This window comes from Molossus molossus, unplaced genomic scaffold (genome assembly GCF_014108415.1).
Source record: "Molossus molossus isolate mMolMol1 unplaced genomic scaffold, mMolMol1.p scaffold_m16_p_4, whole genome shotgun sequence".
Taxonomy (NCBI): Eukaryota; Metazoa; Chordata; class Mammalia; order Chiroptera; family Molossidae; genus Molossus; species Molossus molossus.
The window spans coordinates 1,224,064-1,251,109 of record NW_023425377.1 but is presented as its reverse complement, the minus strand read 5'-3'; the positions used below and the strand labels follow the sequence as shown (position 1 = coordinate 1,251,109).

At 62.1% G+C, this 27,046-nt stretch overlaps 1 protein-coding gene across 1 annotated transcript in view; it reads right to left on the bottom strand.

Annotated features, from left to right (window-relative positions):
- The window catches only part of LOC118616501 (kinesin-like protein KIF19), a 49,405-nt gene extending 22,775 nt beyond the window's left edge, over window positions 1-26,630 (bottom strand). Inside the window, exons 1-16 of the mRNA XM_036242087.1 lie at window positions 26,592-26,630; window positions 25,404-25,484; window positions 24,039-24,149; window positions 21,465-21,552; window positions 19,887-20,023; window positions 19,594-19,719; window positions 18,701-18,895; window positions 17,467-17,619; window positions 15,951-16,073; window positions 13,578-13,725; window positions 10,121-10,298; window positions 8,945-9,122; window positions 7,604-7,874; window positions 5,827-5,948; window positions 2,460-2,584; window positions 942-1,224 (exon numbers count right to left, since the gene is read on the bottom strand). Of these exons, the coding sequence (XP_036097980.1) occupies window positions 942-1,224; window positions 2,460-2,584; window positions 5,827-5,948; window positions 7,604-7,874; window positions 8,945-9,122; window positions 10,121-10,298; window positions 13,578-13,725; window positions 15,951-16,073; window positions 17,467-17,619; window positions 18,701-18,895; window positions 19,594-19,719; window positions 19,887-20,023; window positions 21,465-21,552; window positions 24,039-24,149; window positions 25,404-25,484; window positions 26,592-26,627 (2,355 nt within the window). The 5' untranslated portion in view covers window positions 26,628-26,630. The remainder of the gene's footprint in view (window positions 1-941; window positions 1,225-2,459; window positions 2,585-5,826; window positions 5,949-7,603; window positions 7,875-8,944; window positions 9,123-10,120; window positions 10,299-13,577; window positions 13,726-15,950; window positions 16,074-17,466; window positions 17,620-18,700; window positions 18,896-19,593; window positions 19,720-19,886; window positions 20,024-21,464; window positions 21,553-24,038; window positions 24,150-25,403; window positions 25,485-26,591) is intronic.
- Window positions 26,631-27,046: the final 416 nt, after the last annotated feature.

Here is a 27,046-nt window from a genome sequence, read left to right as displayed (position 1 = left end):
AGGAAGGAATGAAATGTCAGTCACGTGAGCTGAACCCATGCCCTGCTTAGACGGCTACTATGTGCCACACGCCAGGCCGCTGCGGGTCCAGGGCCTCGGTGAACGACCGCGCATGTCCTCCCCACACCCCAGAGGAGAGGGCCGTCTGTCCCTACTGCTTTTTCCTCTCAGTGCCGCCCCCACAGATGAGGGTCTTGTGTAAACCCCCTGTGATGGTAAACATTTAAATACACAGACTGCCCGGCTGGTGAGGCTCAGTGGCTGAGCGTCGACCCTGCACCAAGAGGTCGCCAGTTCAATTCCCGGTCAGGGCACATGCCCAGGTTGTGGGCCCGATCCCCAGTGGGGGGCGTGCAGGAGGCAGCTGATCGATGTTCTCTCTCATCAATGTTTCTATCTCTCTCCCTCTCCCTTCCTCTCTCTCTAAAATCAATAAAGAAAAAAAATTTTTAATTCAATGAATAAATAAATACACAGACTGACCCTTGGCTGGTGTGGTTCAGTGGTTGAGTGTCGACACATCCACCAAGAGGTCACTGGTTCAATTCCCAGTCAGACCCACTGGGGGGCGTGCAGGAGGCAGCTGATCAGTTTCTCACATTGATGTTTCTCTCTCTCTCTCTCTCTCTCCCCCTTCCTCACTCTCTAAAAATTCAATAAAAACACATATATGAAAGAACCAGGTGATGTACCTCTTGAACGTTCAGACACAAATGCTGTGCAGGCACAAGAAGTGTATGAAATAATGGGAAGGCGAAGCCGGATCAGAAACTCCGCGTCTAAGTGGTGACAGCCAGACAGCACGTGGGTGGTGGGGGGGGTGCATCCAGGCCCTGGCTCTCTCCTCCCTCCTGTCTCCTCCTCCACGACCCTGCGGGTCCGACCTGCCCTCTGCTGTCTGCCTGGGCCTGCGACCAGACACCTGGGCCGTGTCCACCTACCAGCTGCGCGCAGGTGCAGCAAGGGGACCGCTTCCTCCTGGCCTTTCCCTCCACAGAGCAGTCCCTGCCGGGGCTGGCACGGGGCCACCTGCTGTCCGCCGGGCTCGGGTCCCTGGAGTCCAGGGCCAGCTCCTCCGGAAGGTGGAGGAAGGAGCGGCTGCTGCCGCCCCCGGGGTCCTGCACCTTGGAGCGCCGGGTGGCCGCGATGAGCGCGATGCCCCTGGTGCTTGCGGCCATGTCCTCGAGGTCCCCCGCCACCGTCCTCGGGGGGCCCGGCTCCAGGCTGGCCGGGGAGCACAGCCTGGAGACCAGGCTCTTCACCCTCAGGGAGCTCGGCTTCTGCAGGAGACCCACAGCGGTCAGGTGGGCCCCCGAGGCGGACACCGGGTGGGTGCCTCGGGGCAAGTAGTTTATTTGTGGGGAAAGACTGCTCTGGGGGGCCAAGGGCCCAGGAAGGCCTGTGAGAAAGCCAGTCCCTGGCCTGGGACGTCCGGGCCCCACACTGAGGGCTGAGGGCTGAGGGGTCAGACATTTGTACACCACCCCCCGGTCCCTGACAGGCTTCTCCCCGGGGCCCTAACTCCTCAGCACTTAGCCCGGCAGGTGGCTCCCACCGGGAGGGCGCCCTTGGCTCGGTCACCCAGCTGCCGACAACCATCACAATGGCTGCTCAAAGAGAACCCTCCTTCTGGAAGCTTCTCTGCCTCTACCCTGGCCCAGCGCAGCCCCGCAGCCCTGCACACACCCACCTGCGCTGGCGGTGTGAGCGGGGTGCGGAGGGGCGGCCCAACCAGGGCACCCCGCCTTCCCAGCCTCTTCGAGGGTGTGGCTTTCGATGACTTGTAACCGTCACTGCGAAGGTAACACGGGCGTCTCCGGCCCTCCGTCTGTGGTGCCGCCAGGGGAGGCCCACGGGTCCAGGCCAGGTGTGCAGGGCTCAGGGGACACGTGGCCCTGCCCCCCACTGCGTTCGGAGAGGGGCACTCCTGGCCCCGTGACCACAGCACGCCCTGACACCTGCTATGGGGACGCCAGCAGCGGAGGTGGCCTCCCGGGGAGGCTGCACCCAAAGAATATGCCTGGTCTTTGCACCGCCTCCAAAACCCTTGGAGCACCCCAAGTGAGAGGGTGACTCTGTTATGCTAGTGAGCTGACTCCTGGTGGCAACCGGGTTCTGTCAGGATGGGGGCTGGTCACCCCAAAGACAGTGGGTGAGGGGCAGAAGTTCGGGCCAGCCCCTCCTCCAGCAGGCCAGTCACGTGGCCAGTGATGTAATCAGCTGTGTCTGCGCGATGACCCCCCCTGTATAAGCTGACGCAGAGGCTGGGGCAGACCGGGCTTCGTGGGTGCGCTCAGCCCATTCCTGAGCGCCATCCCGCCGGCCGACCGTCCAGACCTCCACCAACCTTCGTTGTGCTTTACAGCGAAACGAAACCCCCACGTACAAAGGCTCCCGTGAGCTCTGTGAGTCCTTCTAGGGAATTCCCAAAGCTGAGGGGCCGTTGGAGCCCCGCTTACCTGTCCGTCTCCGGCTGCACTGGAGGCAGCTCCAACCGGGCACCCCACGGGCGGTCCTTCCTGTCGTCCGGCTGGTCTCCCCTGGGCTCCTCCGGCCGCAGAGGTGTGTTCACAGCAGAGCCGTCCTGGGCAGACAGAGGGGCTGAGGGAGGCACGGACCCGGCGCGGCGGCTGTGCCACCCGGCTGAGGGCCCTGCAGGCCGCGAGAAGGCCCTCCTCCCTGAAGGATGCCACCCCAAAGCCCGTGAGCCCCCTTCCACCGAGCCGCCGCCAGACAGAAAGGTTCTGTGCAGGCTCGAGCATCGGGCCCGGGGTGGGCCTTGACCCTGGGGCCCAGGGGAGACACTTGTCGTCAGAGCACCCTCCAAAACCAGCAGGTCCGGAAAACGTCAGTCACCGTGTGGCCCAGCAGTCCTGCCCTGGGTCTGCGCCCAGAGGACGGGAAGCAGCCTCAGGCGTGCACACCCACGCTCACGGCGGGAGGAGCAGCCCGTGTCTGCGTGGACGCGTGCAGAAGCACCTACGGTCCGTCCTCTCGATGGAATGTCACCCAGCCAAGAAAGGGAGGGCCCTGCTCCTGCTACAGCAGGGATGGACTGGACCCTGCGCCAGCGGGACGGCCCGACACGGAGGTTCACACACCGTGCGATTCTCTCGTCTGCGGCCTGGGAGTCAGGGTCAGGCACCGACAGAGGCGGCTGGTGCTGGGGTGGGCTAGTGGTCAGTGGGGACAGTCTGTCTGGTGTAACAGCGTTCGGGCGCCCACGAGTCCTTCTGGTGGAGGAGACCTGAGGGTGTCCCCGGGACCCAGACACACGCTGCGGGAACGGACCGCGTGGGGAGGCGGGAGGAGCGTCCAGCAGTCACGCGCCTGCGGAAAGCAGAGGCGAGGGGACCGGAGAGTGGCCCGAGGAGCCGGTCCCGCAGCAGCTGGGGCTGAAGTCCAGCTGCACCCGCTCAAGGCAGACGATGAGTGTGGGACGGGGCCTCTGCCCCGGGGTGAGGGCGGTGGCTTTACCAGCCCCGGGCCCCTCCCTCAGGCCCTACTTCTGGGCACTGCCCTTGCCCCGCTGGCCGGAGCCAGAGGTGTCTCCTTTCTTCTCCCAGAAGGCAAAGCAGAGGGTCCGTGGGCTGGGGACTTGGCCTGGTCGAGGGCCCGGGTAGAGCTCGTGATGACGGTGTCTGTCTGAATAAGGAACCCGGAGCCCTCCGCCCGGCTCTCTCCCGAGGGTGTCCTCAGTGTGGGCGGCAGGCGCCACCCTCACACAGGGGCCTGGAGGACCCTGCAGAACCCTCAGCCTGAGAGATGAACGTGCAGTGTGCTGCTGAGGACGCGGAAGACGCCTCTCCGTCCCGGCCCAGAGGTAACAAGGGCCCCCTTCCCATCACCTTTACCTATAACAGCGCAGGGTTGCAGACCTGTGTGTGGACAGCGCACCCAGCACAGTGCACCCAGCACAGCGCACCCAGCACAGCACACCCAGGACAGCACACCCAGCACAGCGCACCCAGCACAGCGCACCCAGGACAGCGCACCCAGGACAGCGCACCCAGCACAGCACCCCAGGACAGCACGTCCAGCACAGCACACCCAGGACAGCGCACCCAGCACAGCGCACCCAGGACAGCGCACCCAGCACAGCACCCCAGGACAGCACGTCCAGCACAGCACACCCAGGACAGCGCACCCAGCACAGCGCACCCAGCACAGCGCACCCAGGACAGCGCACCCAGCACAGCGCACCCAGCACAGCGCACCCAGCACAGCGTACCCAGCACAGCATCCCAGGACAGCACGCCCAGCACAGCACGCCCAGCACAGCACACCCAGCACAGCGCGCCCAGGACAGCACACCCAGCACAGCGCGCCCAGCACAGCGCGCCCAGGACAGCACACCCAGCACAGCGCGCCCAGGACAGCACACCCAGCACAGCGCGCCCAGCACAGCGCACCCAGGACAGCGCACCCAGCACAGCGCACCCAGGACAGCGCACCCAGGACAGCGCACCCAGCACAGCGCACCCAGCACAGCGCACCCAGGACAGCGCACCCAGCACAGCGCACCCAGGACAGTGCACCCAGCACAGCGCACCCAGCACAGCGCACCCAGCACAGCGTACCCAGCACAGCACCCCAGGACAGCACGCCCAGCACAGCACGCCCAGCACAGCACGCCCAGCACAGCGCGCCCAGGACAGCACACCCAGCACAGCGCACCCAGCACAGCGCACCCAGGACAGCGCACCCAGCACAGCGCACCCAGGACAGCACACCCAGGACAGCGCACCCAGCACAGCGCACCCAGCACAGCGCACCCAGGACAGCGCACCCAGCACAGCGCACCCAGCACAGCGCACCCAGCACAGCGTACCCAGCACAGCACCCCAGGACAGCACGCCCAGCACAGCACGCCCAGCACAGCACGCCCAGCACAGCGCGCCCAGGACAGCACACCCAGCATAGCACACCCAGCACAGCACACCCAGCATAGCACATCCAGCACAGCACACCCAGCACAGCACACCCAGCACAGCACACCCAGCACAGCACCCCAGGACAGCACACCCAGCACAGCACCCCAGGACAGCACGCCCAGCACAGCGCACCCAGGACAGCACACCCAGCATAGCACACCCAGCACAGCACACCCAGCACAGCACGCCCAGCACAGCACACCCAGGACAGCACACCCAGCATAGCACGCCCAGCACAGCACGCCCAGCACAGCGCACCCAGCACAGCGTACCCAGCACAGCGCACCCAGGACAGCACACCCAGCACAGCGCACCCAGCACAGCACGCCCAGCACAGCACACCCAGGACAGCACACCCAGCATAGCACGCCCAGCACAGCACGCACAGCACAGCGCACCCAGGACAGCACACCCAGCACAGCACACCCAGCACAGCACACCCAGCACAGCACGCCCAGCACAGCACACCCAGGACAGCACACCCAGCATAGCACGCCCAGCACAGCACGCCCAGCACAGCGCACCCAGCACAGCGCACCCAGGACAGCGCACCCAGCACAGCACCCCAGGACAGCACGCCCAGCACAGCACGCCCAGCACAGCACGCCCAGGACAGCACACCCAGCATAGCACACCCAGCACAGCACACCCAGCACAGCGCACCCAGCACAGCGCACCCAGCACAGCACACCCAGCACAGCGCACCCAGGAGCCCGCCCCCCCCACCGTGATTCCCAGCCCCCAGGGCTCCTCACTCCCCACACCTGCAGCCTCGTTCCCAGAATTTCCAAGTTCGCTCTTTCTGTCTCCAGGGCCGGCATCCCCACTGGCCTCCGCTTAGGCTGGAGCCCAGGCTGGCAGGAGGGACGCGCCAACCCTGCGTGGGACTCACCCGCAGGGAGCTGGCCGTCACGGAGCGCAGCAGCCACAGGTGGTCCAGCGAGCCCTCGCCCAGCTCCCGGGAGAACAGACTGTGGTGCTCGCCCAGCTCCGCGGGCACCTGGACGCCACCGTCTGCAGGAGCCAGGGGGCAGGTCAGGGCCACGTCGCCCTGCTTCCCAGGCAGCCTCACCCTTTGGAGCCTGCAGGTGAATCCCCACCAGGTGAGAGGTTCCTGCAGAGGAGGCTGCTCTTCCTGTGCACATCTCTGCGCTCAGGTGCTGCCTTTTCGTCATGAAGTGACACGGACACTTCTCAAGTTCAGGGACCTGAGCGCTTAGAGAACCCGTCCTAGGTGTACGCCCAAAAGGACTGAACACAGGTGGCCAGACAACCGGCACATGAGCATGCACAGCGCCAGCTGACGTGTGCCATGTCGATGGCGTGATTCAGCGGTCACCGGGACAGAGTGTGATGCCTACAACACAGATGGGCCTTGAAATCACGTGCTGCACCGCAGAGGACAGACACCAGGCACAGACCGACTGCTTGTCTTCCAACTGCCCAGACCAGGCGGGTCCGCAGAGACAGGGAGGGGGGTGTCGCCAGGGGCGGGGGTGAGTGCTGGGTGGCGGGTTCAGGGACCAGTGGAGAGGTGTCAGGACAAGCTGAGCTGCACAACACACACGGTGCCCACGGACCTGTGCACTTTAGCAGGGTTGAAATGTCACGTGCATGTCACCTCGGTTTTTAAAATAGTGAAATAAGCCCTGGCCAGTTTGGCTCAGCGGTTAGAGGGTCGGCCCGAGGACCAAAGAGCCACAGGTTTGATTCCGGCCAAGGGCATGTGCCTTGGTAGCAGTTCGTCCCTGGCCCTGGTGGGGGTTGTGCAGGAGGCCACCAGTCGATGTGTCCCTTTCAGGTCAATGTTTCTCTCTTTCTCTCTCTCTCCCTCCCTCCCACTCTCTCTGAGATAAATGGGGAAAAAATATCCTCAGGTGAGGATAAAAAATAATAAATAAAATAGTGAAGGAAGACATTAGAACAGTGTAATTACAGCTTTGGCAAAGTCCGACTGCTACAGGCAGAGACTCGAAAGGTGGTTGGGTTGTAAGTGGTTTTTTTTTCCAAAATATTTTTTTTTTTTATCCTCACCCAAGGACATTTTTTCATTTTTTTTGTTCAGGTAGAGTGGGAGGGAGAGAGAGGAACAGAGAGAGAGGAACATCGATGTGAAAGGGACACATCGAGTGGCTGCCACCCTCACGACTGACCAGGGCCGGGGACAAACTGCAACCGAGGTACGTGCCCTTAGCAGGAACCGAACCCGGGTCTCTCAGGACCGCAGGTCGACGCTCTAACCGCTGAGCCAAACCGGCCAGGGCCCAAATTATTCTTTAATGTTGTCATAGCTTTTAAAAAAAACAAGGTGCCTTTTCCCCATTAAGAAAGGAACTAGAGGATGTCTCCCCAAAGGAGAGCTCACTATTCTGTCTAAATAAGTGTTGACTCTAAACTCTGATGATGATCTGAACACACAAGCTCCTTTCAGCTCTGTGATGCTCCACACATGGCACAGACATGCACACACACGCACACACACAGGTATGTGGGCAGGAGCTAAGGGGCAACCACCTGCCAGGTGTCACGGGGGTGGGGTGTGCACGCAGCCTGACCGCTGTGGTGATGGGCAGCGGGTCACAGAATGTAGATAGTCCCAGCAGGTGCTGAGCTCTCTCAGAGAAACCTGGGTGCACAGGTGAGCAGGCAAAGCTCAGCCCGGGCCTCACCCTGCATGAGCTGCTGCTGCTCCCGGACGATCTGCTCACACAGCAGCCGGTGCTGGTGGCAGCGCTGGAGGACCAGGTCTTGCTGGCAGAGCAGGCCGTCCCTGCGCAGGTGGCTGGCCTGCAGCGCCGCGTTCTCCAGCTCCAGCTCGTGGGCCCGGCGCAGCAGCCGCAGCACCTCCCTCTGGTCCTCGCTGATGGCCTGTGTGTGCAGCAGCTTCTCCAGCTGCGAGGCCTTCCTCCCGGCGCTGGCCAGGCGCTGCTGCAGCCCCGCCTGGCGAGAGACCCAGTCCAGGGCACAGGCCTCAGATCACCGGCCACCTTGCCTCTCAGCACCCACCGGAGGGCACGCTCTCGGCCGAGGCCCTGCACTGGTCTGAGCCAAGGACACTTTCCTATTTTTATCCTCACCCGAGGACATTTTCCCATTTTTTGTACAGATAGAGTGGGAGGAGAGAGAGGAAGAGACAGAGAGAGAGAAACGTCAATGTGAAAGGGACACATCGAGTGGCTGCCACCGCACGACCAACCAGGGCCAGGGACAAACTGCAACCGAAGTACGTGCCCTTAGCGGGAACTGAACCCGGGTCTCTCCGGACCGCAGGCCGACGCTCTAACCGCTGAGCCAAACCGGCCAGGGCCACTTTCCTATTTTTAGATGCTGGAGGATTCTGACCGGAGATCACGTAATCTCCAACCGGCGGCTGGCCTGGCTGCACAGCTGCTAAGTGAAGGAAGCGCCTCCTGCTTTTAGCAGCAGGACATCGTCAGACATCCTGCCCCGAAAATACACCTGCACCCATTTAACTCGGGGGCTGGGACACAGCCAGCTCCCCCGGCCTGCTCCCAGCATCTCCAACAGCTCATAGAAACAGCTGCTCTTCCCAGGAAGCAAGACTGTGAAGGCGGCCGCTCTCCGGGGCAGCCTGGAGTCGGGGCTCCCCCGGCCCTGGCCCGCCCTCTCTCCCGTGCCTGCAGCCAGCGGGGAGCCTGCGCGAGGTGCCCGTGGCAGCACCGGGAAGCTGGCTGCACAGGTCTCGTGGGCTCCACAGGCCACTCATGCCCACTGCCCTGGCCACTGGCTCCTTGTCCCCAGGCCGCCTGCCCGGCAGCCCTGGTGTGGCTGTCACTAACTCATAGGGACAGGGATATGCAGTCCAGCCCGTCAGGTCCCAGCTCTGCACCTGCTCCCTGGGGACTGGGACGGACTCTCCAACTCTCTGAGCCCGTCTGCCTGCCCCTAGAAGGGCCGTGTTGAAAGCAGCCGGTGCTCAGTAAAGGTTAGTAACTCCACACCAGGGTGTCGCAGGGGCCTGCCCGGTCCCTCTCGGTCCCTCTCCTCACCTTGAGGGTCGCCGTTTTCCGCTGCTTGGCCAGCAGCATGTTGACCTCCTCTCTGGCCAGGGCCACCTCACGTGGCTCTGCGGACTCGCCCTCGTCCCCGTCTGCGTCGGCCACCGCCTGCCGCGTGTCCCTCTCGGGCGTCCTGTCCTGGCCGCGGTGGTGGGTCTCCTGCTCCCAGCTGCAGTCGTGACAGGGGCCGGGGTCAGCGTGGAAGCCAGGCCAGGCTGGGAGTCCCTGTGGGCGCCAGCCGGTCTGCTCACAGGCGCGGACTTGAAAATGGGGCAGAACTGGTCTGCTGTCTGATCTCGGCTACATTCGTAAGAAACAGAAGTTATGAGCCAAAATGAGACAGGGAAGACGCGGCGAGTGTGCGGCGGAAGCTCCCCGCGGTGCAGCGTGGCGTCCCGTAGCCAGCCTGCCTCCCGACCCCGGTCCTAAGGCCACCCCTCTGCACCCCTCAGATGGAAGCGGATGACAACAGTGCCCCCCGGGGCCCGGGAGCTCAGGGCCCGACCTGCGAAGGCACCAGGCGGAGTCTACCCCGCGGACAGCCGAGGAAGGGCCAGGGCGCGGGGCTGGAAACAGGCGGGACAGCGGCCTGTGTTAGGAACCCCTGATGCAGGCAGCTTGTATGATTGAGCAAATGGACAGAAAGGAGGAGGAGGACAGGAGAAGAGATGGGATCACAGCGTACACGGGGTAGCCATGCATCCAGCTTGTCCAGGGCAGTGAGGTGACCCCCGGTGTCCACGTGTCCCTGTCCGGATGACAAACTACATGGTCAGCCCCACCTGGGGTCAGCCTGGTCACTGTAGGATGGACCGGCCATACTGCCCGTGGACACGCTTCGGGCCAGCCCCCAGCCCCTCCGAGCCTCAGATCCTCCTGTCACACGGGGTGGACCCCAGCCTGTGAGGGACCCACGGGGCCTGGACGCCTTCTCCACCTGCTCCAGCCTGGAGACGGGGCAGGAGGGGAGCGGAGGCATCGGGCCAGGTCCCGCCTGGGAAGAGAGGGAGCCTTGGCTAAAGTCCCCCGTGGGGACCTGCAGGCAGTAGAGGCCGGACAACAACAGAAAACAAGTTCCTGCCAGCGACCCCGCAGGTCCTCCTCGGCCTCCCTGCCCCACGGGGCCGGTGGTGCTGAGGCCCTGGGCAGGCACGGGGACACACTCACTGGGCGATGGCCAGCAGGAGGCGGGACATGTCGACGTGCAGCTCCACGCTGGTGTGCTCCAGCGCCACCAGGCCGCGGCCTGCCTCCTGCTGCTCCTGGAAGGTCCCCACCAGCTGGGCACGGAGCCTGTCCATCCGCAGGTGGCTGTCCTCCTCTGTGCCCGCGGCGGGCATCGTGACTGTGGGCAGCAAGAGGGCCAGCTGTCCAGGAGCAGGGCTGAACGCCATGCTTGCCCACCAAAGGAGGTCGGGCCCAAGCCAGCGCTGGTACACACATGTGGGTGTGAGGATGGAGGGATGACGGATGGACGGTGGCGGGTGGACGGATGGACAGGTGAATGATGGACGGATAGGAGAAAATATTTGCAAACCATGTATCTGCTAAGGGGTTAATATCCAAAATATACAAGGAACTCATACCACTGAATAGTAAAAGTAGCCCTGGCCGGTTTGGCTCAGCGGTTGGAGCGTCGGCCTGTGTTCCAGAGAGACTGCGGTTCGGTTCCTGCTAAGGGCATGTACCTCGGTTGCAGTTTGTCCCCAGCCCTGGTTGGTCGTGCGGGTGGCAGCCACTCGATGTGTCCCTTTCACGTCGATGTTTCTCTCTCTCCCCCTCTCTCTCCCTCCTTCCCACTCTATCTGAACAAAAAATGGAAAAATGTCCTCGGGTGAGGTTAAAAAAAAAAAAAAAAAGTAAAACCAAATAATCCAATGTAAAAAAAAAATGGGCAAAGGACCCGAAGAGACATCTTCCCAAAGAAGACATGGACTGGCCAGCAGGTACACGCAGAGGAGCTGGGAACCACTCATCAGGGAAATGCAAATCAAAACTGCACCGAGCTACCACCCACACCGGTCAGACCGGCTGGTATCAAAAAGACGAGCGATGACGGACGCTGGCCAGGACCTGGAGTCAGGGAAGTCTGTGCACTGCTGGTGGGAATGTCAGTGGGTGCAGCCACAGTGGAAAACGGTATGAAGATTCTTTTTTTTTTTAATCCTCACTCGAGGATAATTTTCTATTTATCTTCAGACAGAGGGGGAGGGAGAGAGAGAGAGAAGGAGACAAAGAGAGAGAAACATCAACGACGTGAGAGGGACACATCAACTGGTTGCCTCCTGCACGACCCGACCAAGGCCAAGGACAAACCACATCCGAGGTACGTGCCCTTGGCTGGAAGCGAACCCGCAACTCATTGGTCTGCGCGCCGCCGCTCTACCGCTGAGCCAAACCGGCCAGGGCAGTATGGAGATTCTTTAAAAAATGTAAACCAGCCCTGGCCAGTTTGGCTCAGCGGTTAGAGCGTTGGCCTGCGGTCCGGAGAGACCCGGGTTCGGTTCCCGCTAGGGGCACGTACCTCGGTTGCAGTTTGTCCCCGGCCCTGGTTGGTCGTGCGGGTGGCAGCCACTCGATGTGTCCCTTTCACGTCGATGTTTCTCTCTCTCTCTCTCTCTCTCTCTGTTCCTGTCTCCCCTCCCACTCTACCAGAACAAAAAAGGAAAAATGTCCTCGAGTGAGGATTAAAAAAAAAAAAAAAAAAATGTAACCCAGAACTGCCGTAATATCTAGCAATCCCCCTCTGGGCACACAGCCAAAGGGAATAAAATCACCGTCTCAGGAGGTCCCTGCACCCAGGCTCAGGGCAACATTGTTCCCAGCAGCCAGGAATGGAAACAGCCAAGTGTCCGTGTAGGATGACGGGATAGATACGGAACGGCTCTGAGGGAATATAGACTGTGTGCTCCGTGGGGTGGAGCACTGTTCAGCCTGGGAGAGAAAGAAGCCTGCAATCGTGACCACCTGCATGGACCCGCAGGGCGTTACGCGGCCGGGGTAAGTCAGACACAGACAAATACCGTGACCTCACTTCCTGTGGAACCTTAAAAGGCTGAATTCATGGAAACAGAGCAGGCGGTGGCGCCAGGGCCCGAGGGGTGGGGCGCGTGGAGATGCTGGCCCGAGGGCAGGAGCTTCCACGGACAGTAGGTCCGGGACAGGTGCACAGCAGGTGCACACCTGGCTGTGTGCTGGGGGGGGGGGGGGGGCAGGCGGGGCGGCTCTTGAATGTTTTCACCACAAAAATGATAACTTCCGCCCTGGCCGGTTTGGCTCAGCGGTTAGAGCATCGGCCTGCGGTCCTGAGAGACCCGGGTTTGGTTCCCATTAAGGGCACGTACGTCGGTTGCAGTTTGTCCCCGGCCCTGGTCGGTCGTGCGGGTGGCAGCCACTCGATGTGTCCCTTTCACATCAATGTTTCTCTCTCTCTCTCTCTCTCTCTCCCTCCCACTCTACCTAAACAAAAAATGGAAAAATGTCCTCGGGTGAGGATAAAAAAAAAAAATGATAACTTCCAGAGAAGGCTGTTAGCGAGCCTTGCAGAGGTGCTCACGTCACGAAAGCTGCGTGGATGGACACGCTGTGCACACCTTAGACTTCCACTGCGGTGGGCGTCCATTAATCTCAACAGCTGGACACTGACAGCCACAGGGGTAGGGCAGCCACGCGCTCGGACCACTGTCCTCCTCCTAGGCATTATTGTCTCCCAGGTCCCCTCCCGGCTCCTTTGAGGACCTGTCATCAGACCCCATCACCAGTGCCACCTCCATGCAGTGGCCACACCCCTTATTCAGGGACAGTGATCATCCCTGGCTCCAAGTTTCTCCCCACCATGGCTCATGTGTCTCTGTAAAATCCTACAGACACTCCAAGGACCTTGTTCCCTGAGCCCTGTCTCTGGAGAGCTGCTCCCCGCTGGCCACACCCCACCGCACAGTCAGCCCGAGGTCCATCCCTGGCTCCCTGCAGCCCTCCAGCCTGGGCATTTCTGATCCCTGACTGTGTTCGCACGAACAGCTGGCCGTTGATATTTTTTAGGTGTAGAAATGAGACTCATGTTTTCGCGGAGTCTGTTTCATGGGGACTGCTGACATTTGTAGGAACGGATGATGGGACATCAGGAGTTGGCCTCTGGGTGACAGGACGGGCGTGGGGGAGGACGGGGAGGAGCTGGAGTGGCCCCGGGAGGGTTTGCTGGGCTGTTCTTTCTCCCCCATCAGTGCCTGCAGGTCCCCAGAGCAAAACCCGTTTCTCAGGCCCTTGGTGTGGCGGCTGCCGTCGACCACCGTGGTCACCCCTGGGCTCCTCCCTCAACGCCTGTCACGCTCTCCAGACAGAACAGAGACTAGGACAACCCTCCACCTTCCCATGACAGACTGAAGACGAACACGGTGCCTCTGGGTGGTCTCCCCTGCCCAGGACCTCGAGCCTCAGGTGGCTCCCAGCACGTCTCCTCTCCTCACACTCTTGGGGGCCACCCCTCCCGCTTAGGACAAACGGGCCCGGTCCACGTCTCGGCCTCATTCCCAGCACAGCAGCACCCTCTGCTCCCCGGACTCACCGCACCATCGCCACCCAGGGCGGCACCACTGCGGGGCACCAGGTCTGCGCCAGGCCCTACCTGGGGGATCCCGCAGGCCGGGTTCGCTTCCCGTCCGGTCCTGCCTGTCGATTCTGGACCTGAGGTGCTCGATCTGCCCGCGCAGGTCGGCTATGACGTCCGTGTACTGGTCCATGGGGCAGGACACGTTCAGCAGGTTGCGTTTGACCTGGGGGGCAGGACGCACCAAGGTCAGGGCCGGGGGCAGCCCCACGAAGCAAGCGTTTTAACAGCCGGTATTCATGCCAGAAACACACAGTCGTGTTATTAAAATTCGAATCAGTGCTACTCGGCCTTAAAAAAAGAAAATCCCGACACATCAAACATGGAAGGACCCGGAGGGCTGTTCGCTGAGTGAAATCAGCCAGACACAGAAGGACCAACACTGTGGATTCCACTCCTGAGCACGAGGAGGGGTCCGACTCACAGAGACAGGAAGGAGAGTGTGGGTGCAGGGGCAGGGGTGGGGGGTGAGCATTTCGTGGGGACGGAGCCTCAGTCTGGGAGGATGGACAGTCCTGGGGGTGACGGGGGTGACAGCCGTACGACAATGTGCTTCGCTTAATGTCCCTGAGCTGGATGTGGTTAAGACGATACATTCTGCCCTGGCTGGTTAGGCTCAGCGGTTAGAGCTTCGGCCTGCGGTCCGGAGAGACCCAGGTTTGGTTCCCGCTAAGGGCACGTGCCTCGGTTGCAGTTTGTCCCCAGCCCTGGTTGGGTCGTGTGGGTGGCAATCACTCGATGTGTCTCTTTCACGTCGATGTTTCTCTCTCTCTCTCTCTCTCTCTCTCTCTCTCTCTCTCTCTCTCTCTCTCCCCCTCCCACTCTATCTGAACAAAATATCGAAAAATGTCCTCGGGTGAGGATAAAAAAAAAAGATAAAAAAAAAAAGACAATACATTCTTGTGATGCACGTTTGGCCACAATAAAAACATTAAAACAGCCCCAGCCAGTTTGGCTCAGCAGTTAGAGCGTCAGCCCTCAGACAGAAGAGTCTGGGGTTCAATTCTGGTCAAGGGCACGTACCTGGGTTGCGGTTCCGTCCCCAGCCCTGGTCAGGGTTGTGTGGGAGGCAGCCAATCAATGTGTCTCTCTCACATTGATCTCTCTCTCCCCCTCCCTCCCACTCTATCTGAAGATAAATGGAAAAGTGTCCTCTGGTGAGGATAAAAAAATAAAAGTTAAAACAATCCCTCAAGGTTCTAAAAGGCCGCTATGGTGCGGACGTGTGTCCGTCCAGGCCTCTCTGCGCGGTGTGTGCAGATGTCTGTTCCCAGGGACAAGGGGAGTTCTTTGCTTGTAGGTTCGGCTTTGGGTTTTCACGTAGGTTGTTCTCACGTAGCTGCTAGTCTTCAGCTTGCTCTCCTCATCCCACCACACTCCTGCAGGTGGGTGGCCCTCTGCAGCGGCAGAGTCTGCGTGTCCTGGTGTCTCTTTCCAGAGACCCCTCCCGGAGGCACGGGCTGTGCGTCTGTGGCCAACTTGGAGGCTGAGTGGCAGGTCACGGGCACGCGCGGTGGCCCTGAGTCGGCCCTCGTCATTGTTCAGGGCTGGGCCTCCCAGCCTGGCCCAGGCTCCGCAGCAGAGGGTCCCGAGGTTCTGCCTTTTCCGCTGTTCCTTCCTGGAGAGCCCGTGGCCCAGGTTTCAGGCACGTACCACGGTGGAAGTGGCACACTTGTCCGTGTGAGTTCCCGCTGCCTACCTGGACCCCGCAGTGCCAGCACAGTGAGGGCGAGAGCACAGCCCCGTCCCGGGTGTGACTTCGCCACTGCACCCCGCTCAGTGCCGGACACGGGGCGCTCACCGCAGGCCGTGGACGGCGCCCACAACAGGTCTGTGGCAGGCTGACAGTCCCCGGGAACTCTGCGACCGTGTGTCTCCCTGACCCTTGGGCAGCACAGACTAGCACAGCGGTCCAGGCGCGGACTCGGGCCACTCTGCTCCCCCTGCGGAGGGTGGCAGACGCCTTCTCTCTCAGCTGCCTGGTGTGGGACATGGAAGGCCTAGGACCCGCCTCCCGGGGAGAGGGCTGAGAGAACCCACAGCCCGCCGGGCACAGAGGTCAGTCCAGGTCCCAACACCCCGAACCCTGGGAAGGTGCCCTGATCTGGAAACGGGTCTTTGCAAATGAAATGGAGGAACTTGAGATGAGGACATTCTGGATTAGGAATCAGGGATCGGGAAGGCCCCGAGTTCAACGCCAGCATTCTCATCGGAGACACACACAGAGAGCGAGGGGGGGGCTATGATGTCAGCACAGAGCCCGAGGGCGTGGCCACAGCCCAGGCTCCCCAGGAGCCACTGAAGCTGGAGGGGAAGGAGGACCCTCCCCCAGAGCCTCCGGAGGGAGCGAGAGCCTGCGGGAGTGTGTGCGTGAGGCGGCGGACGGCTCACCCTGGTCTTGATGTTCTTGGCTCTGTCCGCATACAGCAGGGTGGTCCTCGACTCCTCGAAGGACGTGCTGGCCGGGCTGATGTGGGCAATCATCACCGTCCAGCTGTTCCCGCCCAGGGCATCCTGCCAGGGGGCACAGCTGGGGGTGATGGGAACAGGCCCCTCCTGCCCAGTGGTGCTCTCCATGCCTACCCATGCCAGGCCCATCTGCTCCAGCCCCCTGAGGTTCCTGCTCCTAACCCTGAGAAGAGCAGCTGCTGCTGAGACCAGGTCAGTGCTCGGGGATGTGAGCCCAGGAGAGGTGGGACCGGTGCCCAGCCCACCCCATCTGACTTCCACTCCAGTGCGAGCAGATTAAACCAGGGATGTCCTTTTGGCTTTGCCTCTTTGTTATGTGTAGCCCGCCCTGCTGTAGGACAGAGGGGACAGTGTCCCGCTCAGTGAAAGGGGAATCTTCTCAGTCAGACGGGCCACAATATGACAGGCAGCCTCCACGAGGCAATGAGCTCCCTGTCCCTGGAGGTATGCAAGCGTGGGCCGTGGCATACTCAGAGGGGTGGTGGGGCAGTCGGGCAGTGACTAGAGATGGTTTTACTGTGTTTTCATGCCTTTCGGGTTCCTGGAAGGGTCCTTGGACCCAGGGTGGGGCCTCTCTCCTGGCAGGTGAGTCCCGAAAGATGCAATCAGCTGTGGCAGAAACACGCGCGTGCACACACATGCGCACACACCCATGTGCAAATAGGCACACACTCATACCCACACACAAAAACATGTGCGCATACAAACATGTGAACAGACATTCACACAAACTTGTGAGCACACATATGCCTGCACAGACTCGTGAGCACACAAACATGTGAACATGCACCTGCACACACAAATATGTGAGCACATGTGCTCACAGTCATGCACACGTGTGCACACATACTCATGCACATGTGCACACACACCATGCACCCATGCACACATACTCATGCACATGTGCACACACACACCATGCACCCATGCACACGTGCACACACACACCATGCACACATACTCATGCACAAATGCACACACACCCATGCACACGTGCACATACACACCATGCAAACGTGCACACACACCCCATGCGCACATACTCATGCACACATGCACACATGCACACACGCACACCATGCACACGTGTGCACACATACTCATGCACACATGCACACACGCACACACGCACACCATGCACACGTGCACACACACCCCATGCACACATGCACACATGCACACACGCACACCATGCACACGTGTGCACACACACCATGCACACATACACGTGCACACACACCATGCACACATACACATGCACACACACCATGCACATATACTCATGCACACGTGCACACACACCCATGCACACATGTGCATACACACCATGCACATGTGCACATACACCCCATGCACACATACTCATGCACACATGCACACACGCACACCATGCACACGTGTGAACGCACACACACACACCCCGGCCTGCAGCTCGTACCTTCAGCAGGCGCGTGAGCTTGCTGTCCCTGAAGTTCACGTAGTGCGAGCGGCTGCCACCCTTCTCGCTGAGCGCGTTGATGCAGTTGCCCAGCGCCAGCAGTGAGCGGTTGATGTGTGCGCCCTCCTGCATCCGTTTGCCGCGGTTCTGGGTCTGAGTGGGGAGAGGCCAGGCTGGAGGGGAGGGGACTGAGGTCCAGGGCCACAGCGTGCCGGGTGCTTGGACCCGGCGGTGGCATACACCGCAGAATGCCGCGGGAGCCCCAGGCAGCCACCGAAAGGGGTGCAGTGGTCTGATTCTGGGCCTGCCCGGCCCGTGTCAGCAGCCCCCACCAAGGGCAGGGCCCGGGCGGGCAGGCGGGTGGGTGCGGGTAACTCTGTGATCACCGGCACAGACCAGGTGGCACAGGGCGGCGGACACGGACCCAGCATTCCACACCTCCCTGCTTGGCCACGCCTCGGGGTCTGGCCCTGCGTGTGAAGAGCAGGCTCCAGGCTGCCCACCGTACCCCTACGCACGTTGGGGACCAGGTGGATCAGGAGTTCTAAGTGCTCGGCAGACGGACGAACAGAGTGTCGTTCCTGGAGACTTATTCTCACACCACCTCCGTCCGCCAGCCCTGGCCCTGGGCTGGGTCCCACCCTCAGAAAAAGCTCAGGCCACAAGGGCAACAGACAGTGAGCACAGCCCCGACCCTGTGACAGGTGTGGCCAAGGTGTGACAGGTGCGTCAGGGCTTGGGGGCCGGCAGGCAGCGTTTCAGAGGGTGTCAAGCCTCAGCGAACTGCCCGCCGTCCCCCAACAGGCACACTGCCCCCCACCTGGCACGTGCTTCCTTACACACTGGATCCCTGGCAGCCACCTCAGGCTCAGCCCGGAGACCCCACCAGCACCACCCTCCTCCGGGCCCCCACTGCCCCCTGCAGACCCCACACCGCAAACCACAGCCCCCCGTGCGGCAGCTCTCTGCTCAGAATCTGTCGCCCCCGACCCCCGAGGCCCTGTGCTCTGAGGGCGGTCTGGGCCTCAGACCCAGGGGGGCCTCCACTCAGTGTCTGCTGAAGGTTCATTCACTCAGCCAGCGTTTAGGGGGCACCTTTTCTGGGCCGGGCACCGTTTTGGGTGCTGAAGGTACTGTTGGACGGGCATGGTGGGGTCCCGTTCACAGACTACAGGACAGGTGACAGTGCCCAGGGGTAAAGGGGCAGGGGCAGGGGCAGGTCAGAGGGTGGCACCTGGGACGCCCGCTCCGAGCCCGCCAGGTCCACCATGAACAGCCTTCCGACGCGCACGCCCTCCGCCGAGTCTGCACCGCGGCTCTGCTGGAGCACGGTGACCTGGAGCACCGCGTGGGAGCGGGAAGACGCCCTGTTGGAGGCCGTGGGCTCCTGCGTGCGTTGCCGGTTACCCCTGCCGAGGAGCTGCATGATCTGAGGACAGAGCCGCGGGGCGGCCGTCAGAGCCCGGGAGCAGGGGTGGGGCCCGGCCCCTGGGGGACCTCTTGGCTGATGTCAGAATCCCTCCGGGGGAAGCCGTGTGTGGTTCTGGTTTGTGGTGTGAATCGATTCACTGAGGAATGGCGAGCGCCGATGCGTCCCCTGCCCTGCCCTGCCCTGCGCCCGGGGCAGACGGCACCGGTGGGTCACCCCTCTCCCCAGCGCACCAGGGGCAGCTCCGAATCTCAGAGACCTGTGCAAATCAGCCTGGCAGCCTTTGCTGAGCCCGGGCAGGAGCGAAGGCAGATAGATGCAGCCCCTGCTGCAGAACAGGCGGGAAGCTCCCCCAAACCCACTGGGCGCGGCCCCAGCACTGGCCACGGGGCGGGGCTGAGGAGTCCCGGGCCACGGGAGCCCTGGAAAGCTTCTGAGCTGGGCCCAGCCCTAGGGCGGTGCTGGTGTGAGTGGCCGGGGAGAGCCTGGGGCAGAGAGAAGACAGGGCCCTCAGCGTGGGAGCAACTTGGTGGGGGGGGGGACAGGGTCTGGGAGGGACCCTGCGCAGGCAGGAGGGCAGGCGGCGGGGGTTACCATCCCTCGGCTGAGGGACAACTCGGGGCTGCGTGCGGCTCTGCGGTGAGCTTGAACGAGAAGGGCCTTGCGACCTCTGGCGAGCGTGGCCGCTGGACCCTCACCTCCTGGGCATTTGAGGTGCAGACCTCCGTCACGCCCGCAATCTGGATGCTGCCCCTGGCGTCTTCCCGCAGGTCCAGAAGCCCCGAGGACGGGTTCAGGAGGTCCCGGATCACTTCGTTATAAATCTGCGCGAGACAGAAGCGGGAAGCGTCCGTGGAAAAGAAGGGCAGGGCTCACCGTCCAGGGGCTGTGCCACGGAGCCCCGTGCTCTGAGGGCGACGTTGGCAAAGGCCGGTGGGCATCCGGGGGCAGCACGCCCGTTCAGCGGATACGGCCACTGAGGCAGGCTCACCTCGAGGTAAGACATGGACACGCGGCAGTCCATGTGGTCGCGGGTGTCCTCGATGGCCCGGAAGAGGTCCGTGAGGGTCTGCAGGTAGATGCCGGGCTCTGTGTCCATGCCCAGCATGGTGTAGGTCTTCCCTGTACCTGCGGGGGCACGGACACCTGCCAAGGGGCTCGCGGCGTGGGCTCAGACCCCAGGACACGCCCGCCGCAGTCGTGCAAACCCTCCCGGGGATCTGAGTTGCTCGCTGTTTTGGAAACAAGGAGAAACACTGAGCAGGTCAGTTTTGTGGAAGGACACTGGGGAGGTGTGAAGAGAAGACAGTGTTGTAGGAGGGGCACAGGGGACGCTGCTCTCCCCGACGTCTCTTCAAGGGGGTCGGGCCGCTTTGTAACAGAATTACCTCATCACCCGTTTTTTGTTTTTAATTAATTTTTAGATCCCGGGCTATGTGGCTCAGTGGGCTGGGCGTCGTCCCATGGACTGAGAGGTCCTGGTTCGATTCCCGGTCAGGGCACGTGCCAGGTTGCAGGTTTGATCCCCAGTACGGGGCGTGCAGGAGGCAGCCAATCAATGCTTCTCTGTCACATCAATGTTTCTATCTCCCTCTCCCTTCCTCTCTCTCTGAAAATGTGTAAAAAATGTTTTCAAATTAATGTTTAGAGAGAGGAAGGGAGAGGGGGAGGAAGAGAGAGAAACATCAATAAGCTGCCTCCAGCATGCACCTTGACCAGGGATCGAACCCACACCATTTGGTGTCTGGGACAACATTGCAATCAGCTGAGCCACAAGGCCAGGGCCGCATCACGCTTTTTATTATTATTTTTTTTAATCCTTATCCGAGGACATTTTTCCATTTTTTGTACAGACAGAGTGGGAGGGAGAGAGAGGAAGAGAGAGAGGGAAACATCAATGTGAAAGGGACACATCGAGTGGCTGCCACTCGCACGACCAACCAGGGCCGGGGACAAACTGCAACCGAGGTACATGCCCTTAGCGGGAACCAAACCCGGGTCTCTCCAGACCGCAGGTGGACCCTCTAACCGCTGAACCAAACCGGCCAGGGCCGCATCACGCGTTTTAAGAAGGGTCCCTTCGCGGCAGGCGCCTCGCGGCCCCTTCCCCGTCTACCCACAGGCAAGGACCGGACTGGCCATGCCCTTTGCTAGAGCCTGGCACACGCTTGTGGAGCAAATGACTGAGATAAACAAGCTGTGGGGAGGCCCGGTGCGTCTCAGGGCCTCCGTTCCCCATCGGCACAGTGAGGCCTGTGATCCTAGTTTCCAGAAAGCAGCTGAGCTCTGTGGACGGCTGCCGACCTGGCTCATAACCACGGAGAAGTCCGTGGGCTCCGGGCAGCGCGGTGCAGGCTGGGGTTCAGCGGCAGACTCCCTCCTGCGGCGGTGTGACCCCGGAAGCCGCGGGGCTCATCTGTGAGAAGGGGCTGGGCCGGCCTGCCTCTCGGGGCTGCTCCCAGACAGGGGCTGTGGGTGCAGAGCCCGGGGCCACGCCAGCAGCGGTGCTCAGGGCTGTTCGGAAGAGGTGGCCGCCCCGCCGCCGTCCTTCCCCGACACTCCTGGGTACCTGAGGGGCCGTAGGCAAACACCGTGGCGTTGTATCCAGAGATGACGCCCGCCACGAGCTGCTGGGTGGTGGCACGGTACACGTCTTCCTGTGGACAGACAGAAGGACACGGTCCAGGGAACAGCCCGGAGCGGGCATCGGCTGCTTGGAGGCCTGCAGTCTATTCCGTTGGACACGGCCCGGACCTTCGTGGGGGGCGGTCTAGACACAGCGTGGGCCTCGGAAACAGTCGGGCTCCACTGGGGAGGAGGCCCTGTGTCTGCACCGCCTGAGGCCTCACCCCCGGCCCCGCAAGGAGGCTGCAGGGGGCCCAGGAGGACCTACGTGATGCCCCCACCTGGGGCCTGACACACACACTGCACACGTGTGAGCCCTCCCCGGGCTTCCGGGGGGACCGAGAGAAGCCCGGGAGCACACGGAGGCTGAAGGCAGCCACGGGGCTTGGAAGCCTGAGGGGCACTGAGCCACCTTCGTGGGACCAAACGGTCCGGGAGTGACAGTCTCCACCAGCAGAATTTATTCCACTACTATTATTATTATTTTGTGAATCCTCACCCGAGGATATTTTTTCCACTGATTTTTAGAGAAAGTGGAAGGGAGGGAGTGGGGGAGAGAGAGAGAGAAACATTGATGTGAGAGAGACACATTGATTGGTTGCCTCCCACACACGCCCCAACAATGTCCAAGGGGATCAAACCTGCAACCCAGGTACGTGCCCTTGACCAGGAATAGAACCTGTGACCCTTTGGTCCACAGGCTGATGCTGTAACTGCTGAGCCAAACTGGCCAGGGCTCCACTGGCAGAATTTAATTAAGGCAGCAGTGCGTAGCAATAGGAATTGTGAGTAGTGAGTGCCCTGTTCCTAGGGGCATTCAAGAAAAGACCGCTCAAGGGATACTGTAGGAGGCTGTGTAGGTTTGGTTGGACTGAATAAAAATGACAGTCCCCCTTCCTCTGCCCTTCCTGGGTGCCAGCTCTGGGCCCTGCTCTCCATGAACCGTCCCGACGGCCGGCTGGTCACACAGCTCACAGAGAAGGCCGAAGCGGCACATGGACCCAGGGTGGACCGGCTCCAGTGCCCGTACTGCTGTCCTTGGGCGCTGGACTCACGGTCTGGGGCTGTGTGACCTCAGGCAGGCTGCTGACCCCCCGGAGCCTCAGTTTGCCCGGCTGTGAAATGGGGATAGTGTTGCTGTGCACCTCACAGGGTCACTGTGAGGCTTGTCAGCCACCGCGGCGGGCTCTTGGCAGGCAGTAGCCGCTCAGTCAGTGCAGGCGACCAGGTACTGCGACCTGGCCAGCAGCGGGGCCAGCCGGTGCTGAGCAAACCCACTCTGCCTGACGAATGCGGCCCAGTCCTCGATGGAGGGGACGTCGCCAGGGCCAACGGGCGCTGTCTGGTTCTAGGCAGGCCTTCCGGACACGCTCCGTGTTAGCTCGGCTGCCGAGGCCCAGTGGCTGAGGGCCTGGAGATGACTGCGAATTCCCTGCCCCCCAACACCGAGACATGAGTCTAACCCCCCTCCCAAGTCGGGCCAGCCCCGCCTCCCTGAGCCCGCGGGGGGTCTCGGCTCTTGGTCTGTGGAAGGGGTCTGCTGAGCCTCCGCCTGGACCCCTCCCTCCTGGGCCCTCACAGCTGGGGTTCCTCCGCCAGGTCACAGCTGCTGGCGTCAGAGAGCCTCGCTCCCCACCCCACCTCGCTGTCGCCACCGCCGCTAGTGCTGGTGGGTTTGTCTCTGTCTGCTCACGGTGTGTCTCCCCTGCTGGGGCACGAGCCTGGGGCAGGGAGCGTGTTCCAGCAGCCAGGGCACCGCTGTGCTAGGTGGACAGGAGGACGGAGGACAGAGGGAGGGAGGGATGGATGGATGGATGGATGGATGGGGGACAGAGGGAGGGAGGGATGGATGGATGGATGGATGGATGGATGGGGGACAGAGGGAGGGAGGGAGGGATGGATGGATGGGGGACAGAGGGAGGGAGGGGTGGATGGATGGATGGGGGACAGAGGGAGGGAGGGGTGGATGGATGGATGGGGGACAGAGGGAGGAAGGGAGGGATGGATGGATGGATGGATGGATGGGGGACAGAGGGAGGGAGGGGTGGATGGATGGATGGGGGACAGAGGGAGGGAGGGATGGATGGATGGATGGATGGATGGATGGGGGACAGAGGGAGGGAGGGAGGGATGGATGGATGGGGGACAGAGGGAGGAAGGGAGGGATGGATGGATGGATGGATGGATAGGGGACAGAGGGAGGGAGGGGTGGATGGATGGATGGATGGAGGACAGAGGGAGGGATGGATGGATGGAGGACAGAGGGAGGGAGGGAGGGAGGGAGAGAGGGAGGGAGGGAGGGAGGGAGGGAGGGAGGGATGATGGGTGGGTGGGTGGATGGATGGATGAGATGTGTAAACACTGCTAACCAAATTGAACATCAAAGAAACCCCTGTGAGAAGTAATGAATGAGACCACCTGGCCACCAAACTCTCCCAAGGGGACGCCAGGGCTTGGTGAGGACCCTCGTGGCAGGCCTGACCCAGTGGGGGACATGGGGGCGGTGGGTGGAGGGTACCTGTGATGCATGCTGGTCGAAAACTGTGTCAAACGTGAAGGTCTTCTCCCGGGACCGGTGTGTGCGCAGTGTGTCCTCGGGGTCCTCGCTGGGGTCCATGAGCACCACCGTCTAGGAGCAGGGCGGAGGGTCTGTGGAGGGGCCGTGGAGGGGCCGTGGAGGAGCCCCCCGGGAACCAGAACAGGCAGGCCTCGTAGGACGGGAAGGGCTTGGTAAGGTCAACATGCCCACTCCCCACAGGTTTATCTCTTCTTGCTCAGGGGCTGCACGAGCCAACGGGAGGGGAGAGTGGAGGCGTGGGGTGCACAGGTACTTAAAGAAGGACCCCCTGAGCTCTGTGGCTCTTTGTTTCCCTGAGGCCTTGGTCGCCCTCCCTGGGGCCTCTCCTATCTCAAAAATGCGTGATTATGAAGAGAGGTGTGTGAGGGCCTCTGGGGGCCACAGGGAGGTTCAAAGGCGCCTCTCCCAGGGGGCTGGGGGGCAGGGCAGTTGGAGACCAGTCAGCTCTGTTTATTTCTGCGCTGGCAGGTGACTGGGAGGCCCTGCAGGGCTGGGCGCTGGGGAGGAACCGCAAAGTGTTGGGGGCACCACGGAGCCCACCACCTGGCCACCAGCCATCCTGCCCTTGGTCCACGGCTTTGGCAACAGGCGCCGGGAGGTGAGGCTGCCCAGAGGTCCCGGGGAGCCAGGCAGGCTGGGAGCCGCCCCGGGCCGCCCTGGCTTCTGGCCGCACTTTCTCCATGACGGAAGCAGCTCTCGCGTCCCTTGGGCGAGGGGCCTGCGGCTGCCTTCTGAGGGCCCATGGCAAATCCGGTTCAGTCGACAAAGCCCCGTTTCGCCCCACGTTTGGCGATGACTCTGACAGGTGCTGCCCACCCTTCTAAACCGCGCTGAGCTCAGCTGCTGAGCCTGCCTCTAGGAGCTGGAGCCTGGCTGCGAGCAGGTGCGGCCCCTGGCCCCGGCCGCCCCGGTGACCACTCTGGCACCCGGTGTGGTGCCTGCGGGAGGGCACAAAGGGCTCAGCAGAGAGGCCTGCTGTGACCATCCCGACCCCGGCTCCGCTTCCCTCCTCTCTGGCCTGAGCTCGGATGAATTCCCTCATCTGCTCCGCCTGACCCACACCTGAAGGTGAGCTGGGGGTGGGCCCTCCTGGTCCTCACGGCCCCGCCCCTGCCCATGGTGAGGCCATGCGAGCCAACGAGTGAGCGAAGGGATGACGAAGGGACGAGTGGATGGACGCGTGAACCACTGGACCGACGAGAGCGTGAGTGACAGAATGCGTTGCGTGCGTCACAGGTGAAGCGCACCTGCCCAGGCGGGGTGAGCGCTGAACCCCGTGGACACACCCTCTTCCCTCAGCCTCACCTGACCGCCCACTCTGTGGGCAATGACGGTGGCTCCCTCCTCCAGTTCTGTGTCACTGAGCGGGCGGATCCGAAGCGCCACCTGTAGGCAGGACCCCATGCAGCTTCGGCCGGCCTCGGTCCCCCCTCTTTGTCCTTCCTCACACCCCCACCCTGAGCTTCACACTCTTTAATTTTTTTAATCCTCACATGAGGATATTTTTCTTTTTTTCCCCTAATTTCTTTATTGATTTTTAGAAAGAGAGGGAGAGAGAGAGTAACATCTATTGATCGGCCGCCTCCAGCACGCCCCCCACTGGGGATCGGGCCCACATCCTGGGCATGTGCCCTGACCGGGAATCGAACCGGCGACCTCTTGGTGCACAGTCATTGCTCGACCGCTGAGCCACACCAGCTGGGCAACAAGGATATTTTTCCATTTATTTTCAGACAGAGGGGGAGGGAGGAGAGAGAGAGCGAGAGAAATGTCGATGTGCGAGGGACACATCAACTGGTTGCCTCCTGCACAACCCCGACCAGGACTGGGGACAAACTGAAACCGAGGTACGTGCCCTTGACCAGAATCGAACCCGCAACTCTTTGGTTGTACCCCTCACCTGGTTCCAGGCGTTCAGAGAAGATGCAAGGGCCCCATGCCCCACCCCTTCGCCCGCACCCCCCCCGCCCCGCCCTGAGGGAGCCTCGGGAGGCGCTGTGGGGTCGCAGAACCTAGGCCGTGAGCCCCATCCATGTGTGAGCCGTGAGCCCCACAAGCCCTGCTCCCTTCTGCAAGATGGGGACTGTCCCTCCTGGAAGGAACAGAAGCTGAGCTCCTCCCTGAGGCAGTCAGGACAGGGGTCTCTGTAACCAGGCTATGGGTTTGGGGCAAGTCCTTGGCCAAGTTCACCCAATGGTCAGATGGGCTGAGGTTCCAGTCACCCAGCAGATGGTCTGCTCAGGCTTCACAGGGCCAGGATGGGGCCGACCCCCCCCCCGGGGGGGCCCTGCTGCAGGCACTGGGTGCCGGGGAGGGAGAGTCAGAGGGCTGAGGGAAGGGGCGTCTGGAGAAGTGGTCGCTACGCCCCCTTGAGAGAAGGTGGCGCCTGCACAGGGCCTGGGCACTGGGGCTCGGGTCAGGAGGCAGCCAGGAGCAGGGAGGACGGGGCCTCAGGGCACAGCCCTAGGCTGTCGCGACACCAGGGATACGCACCATGAGCTGCTGGTCCTTGGGCCCCACCTCCTCCATGGTGGGGATGCCCTGGGCGGGGTAGGGGCCAGCAGTGGGGTAGGAGGGCATATAGCTGGCCTGTTAGGCCCCTGGCTCCCTGCGATCCAGGCTGTGCAGTCCTGTCTGCGCATCGCCCTGCCCCGCCCTGGTGACATCAGTGGCCCCAGGAGCCCAGCTGGTCCCTAGCTGTCTCCGGGGTGCTGGGCCCCAGCGGCTGGGTGGCCCAGGCCCAGTGGCACAGGCTGGCTGCACACCAGACACGGTCCAGCCTTTATGTCTAGCGCTGACCTGACGCCATGGCAACCCAGGCTCCTCTGCCCCGCCCACCTGCTCGAAGGTGAGCCTGCCCAAGACCTGCACCAGCCACAGCTTGGCGCCTTCCCGAGGGGCACAAACGCCGCCAGCTGACGTTTAACGGAATAGCTTCCGTTGTGAAC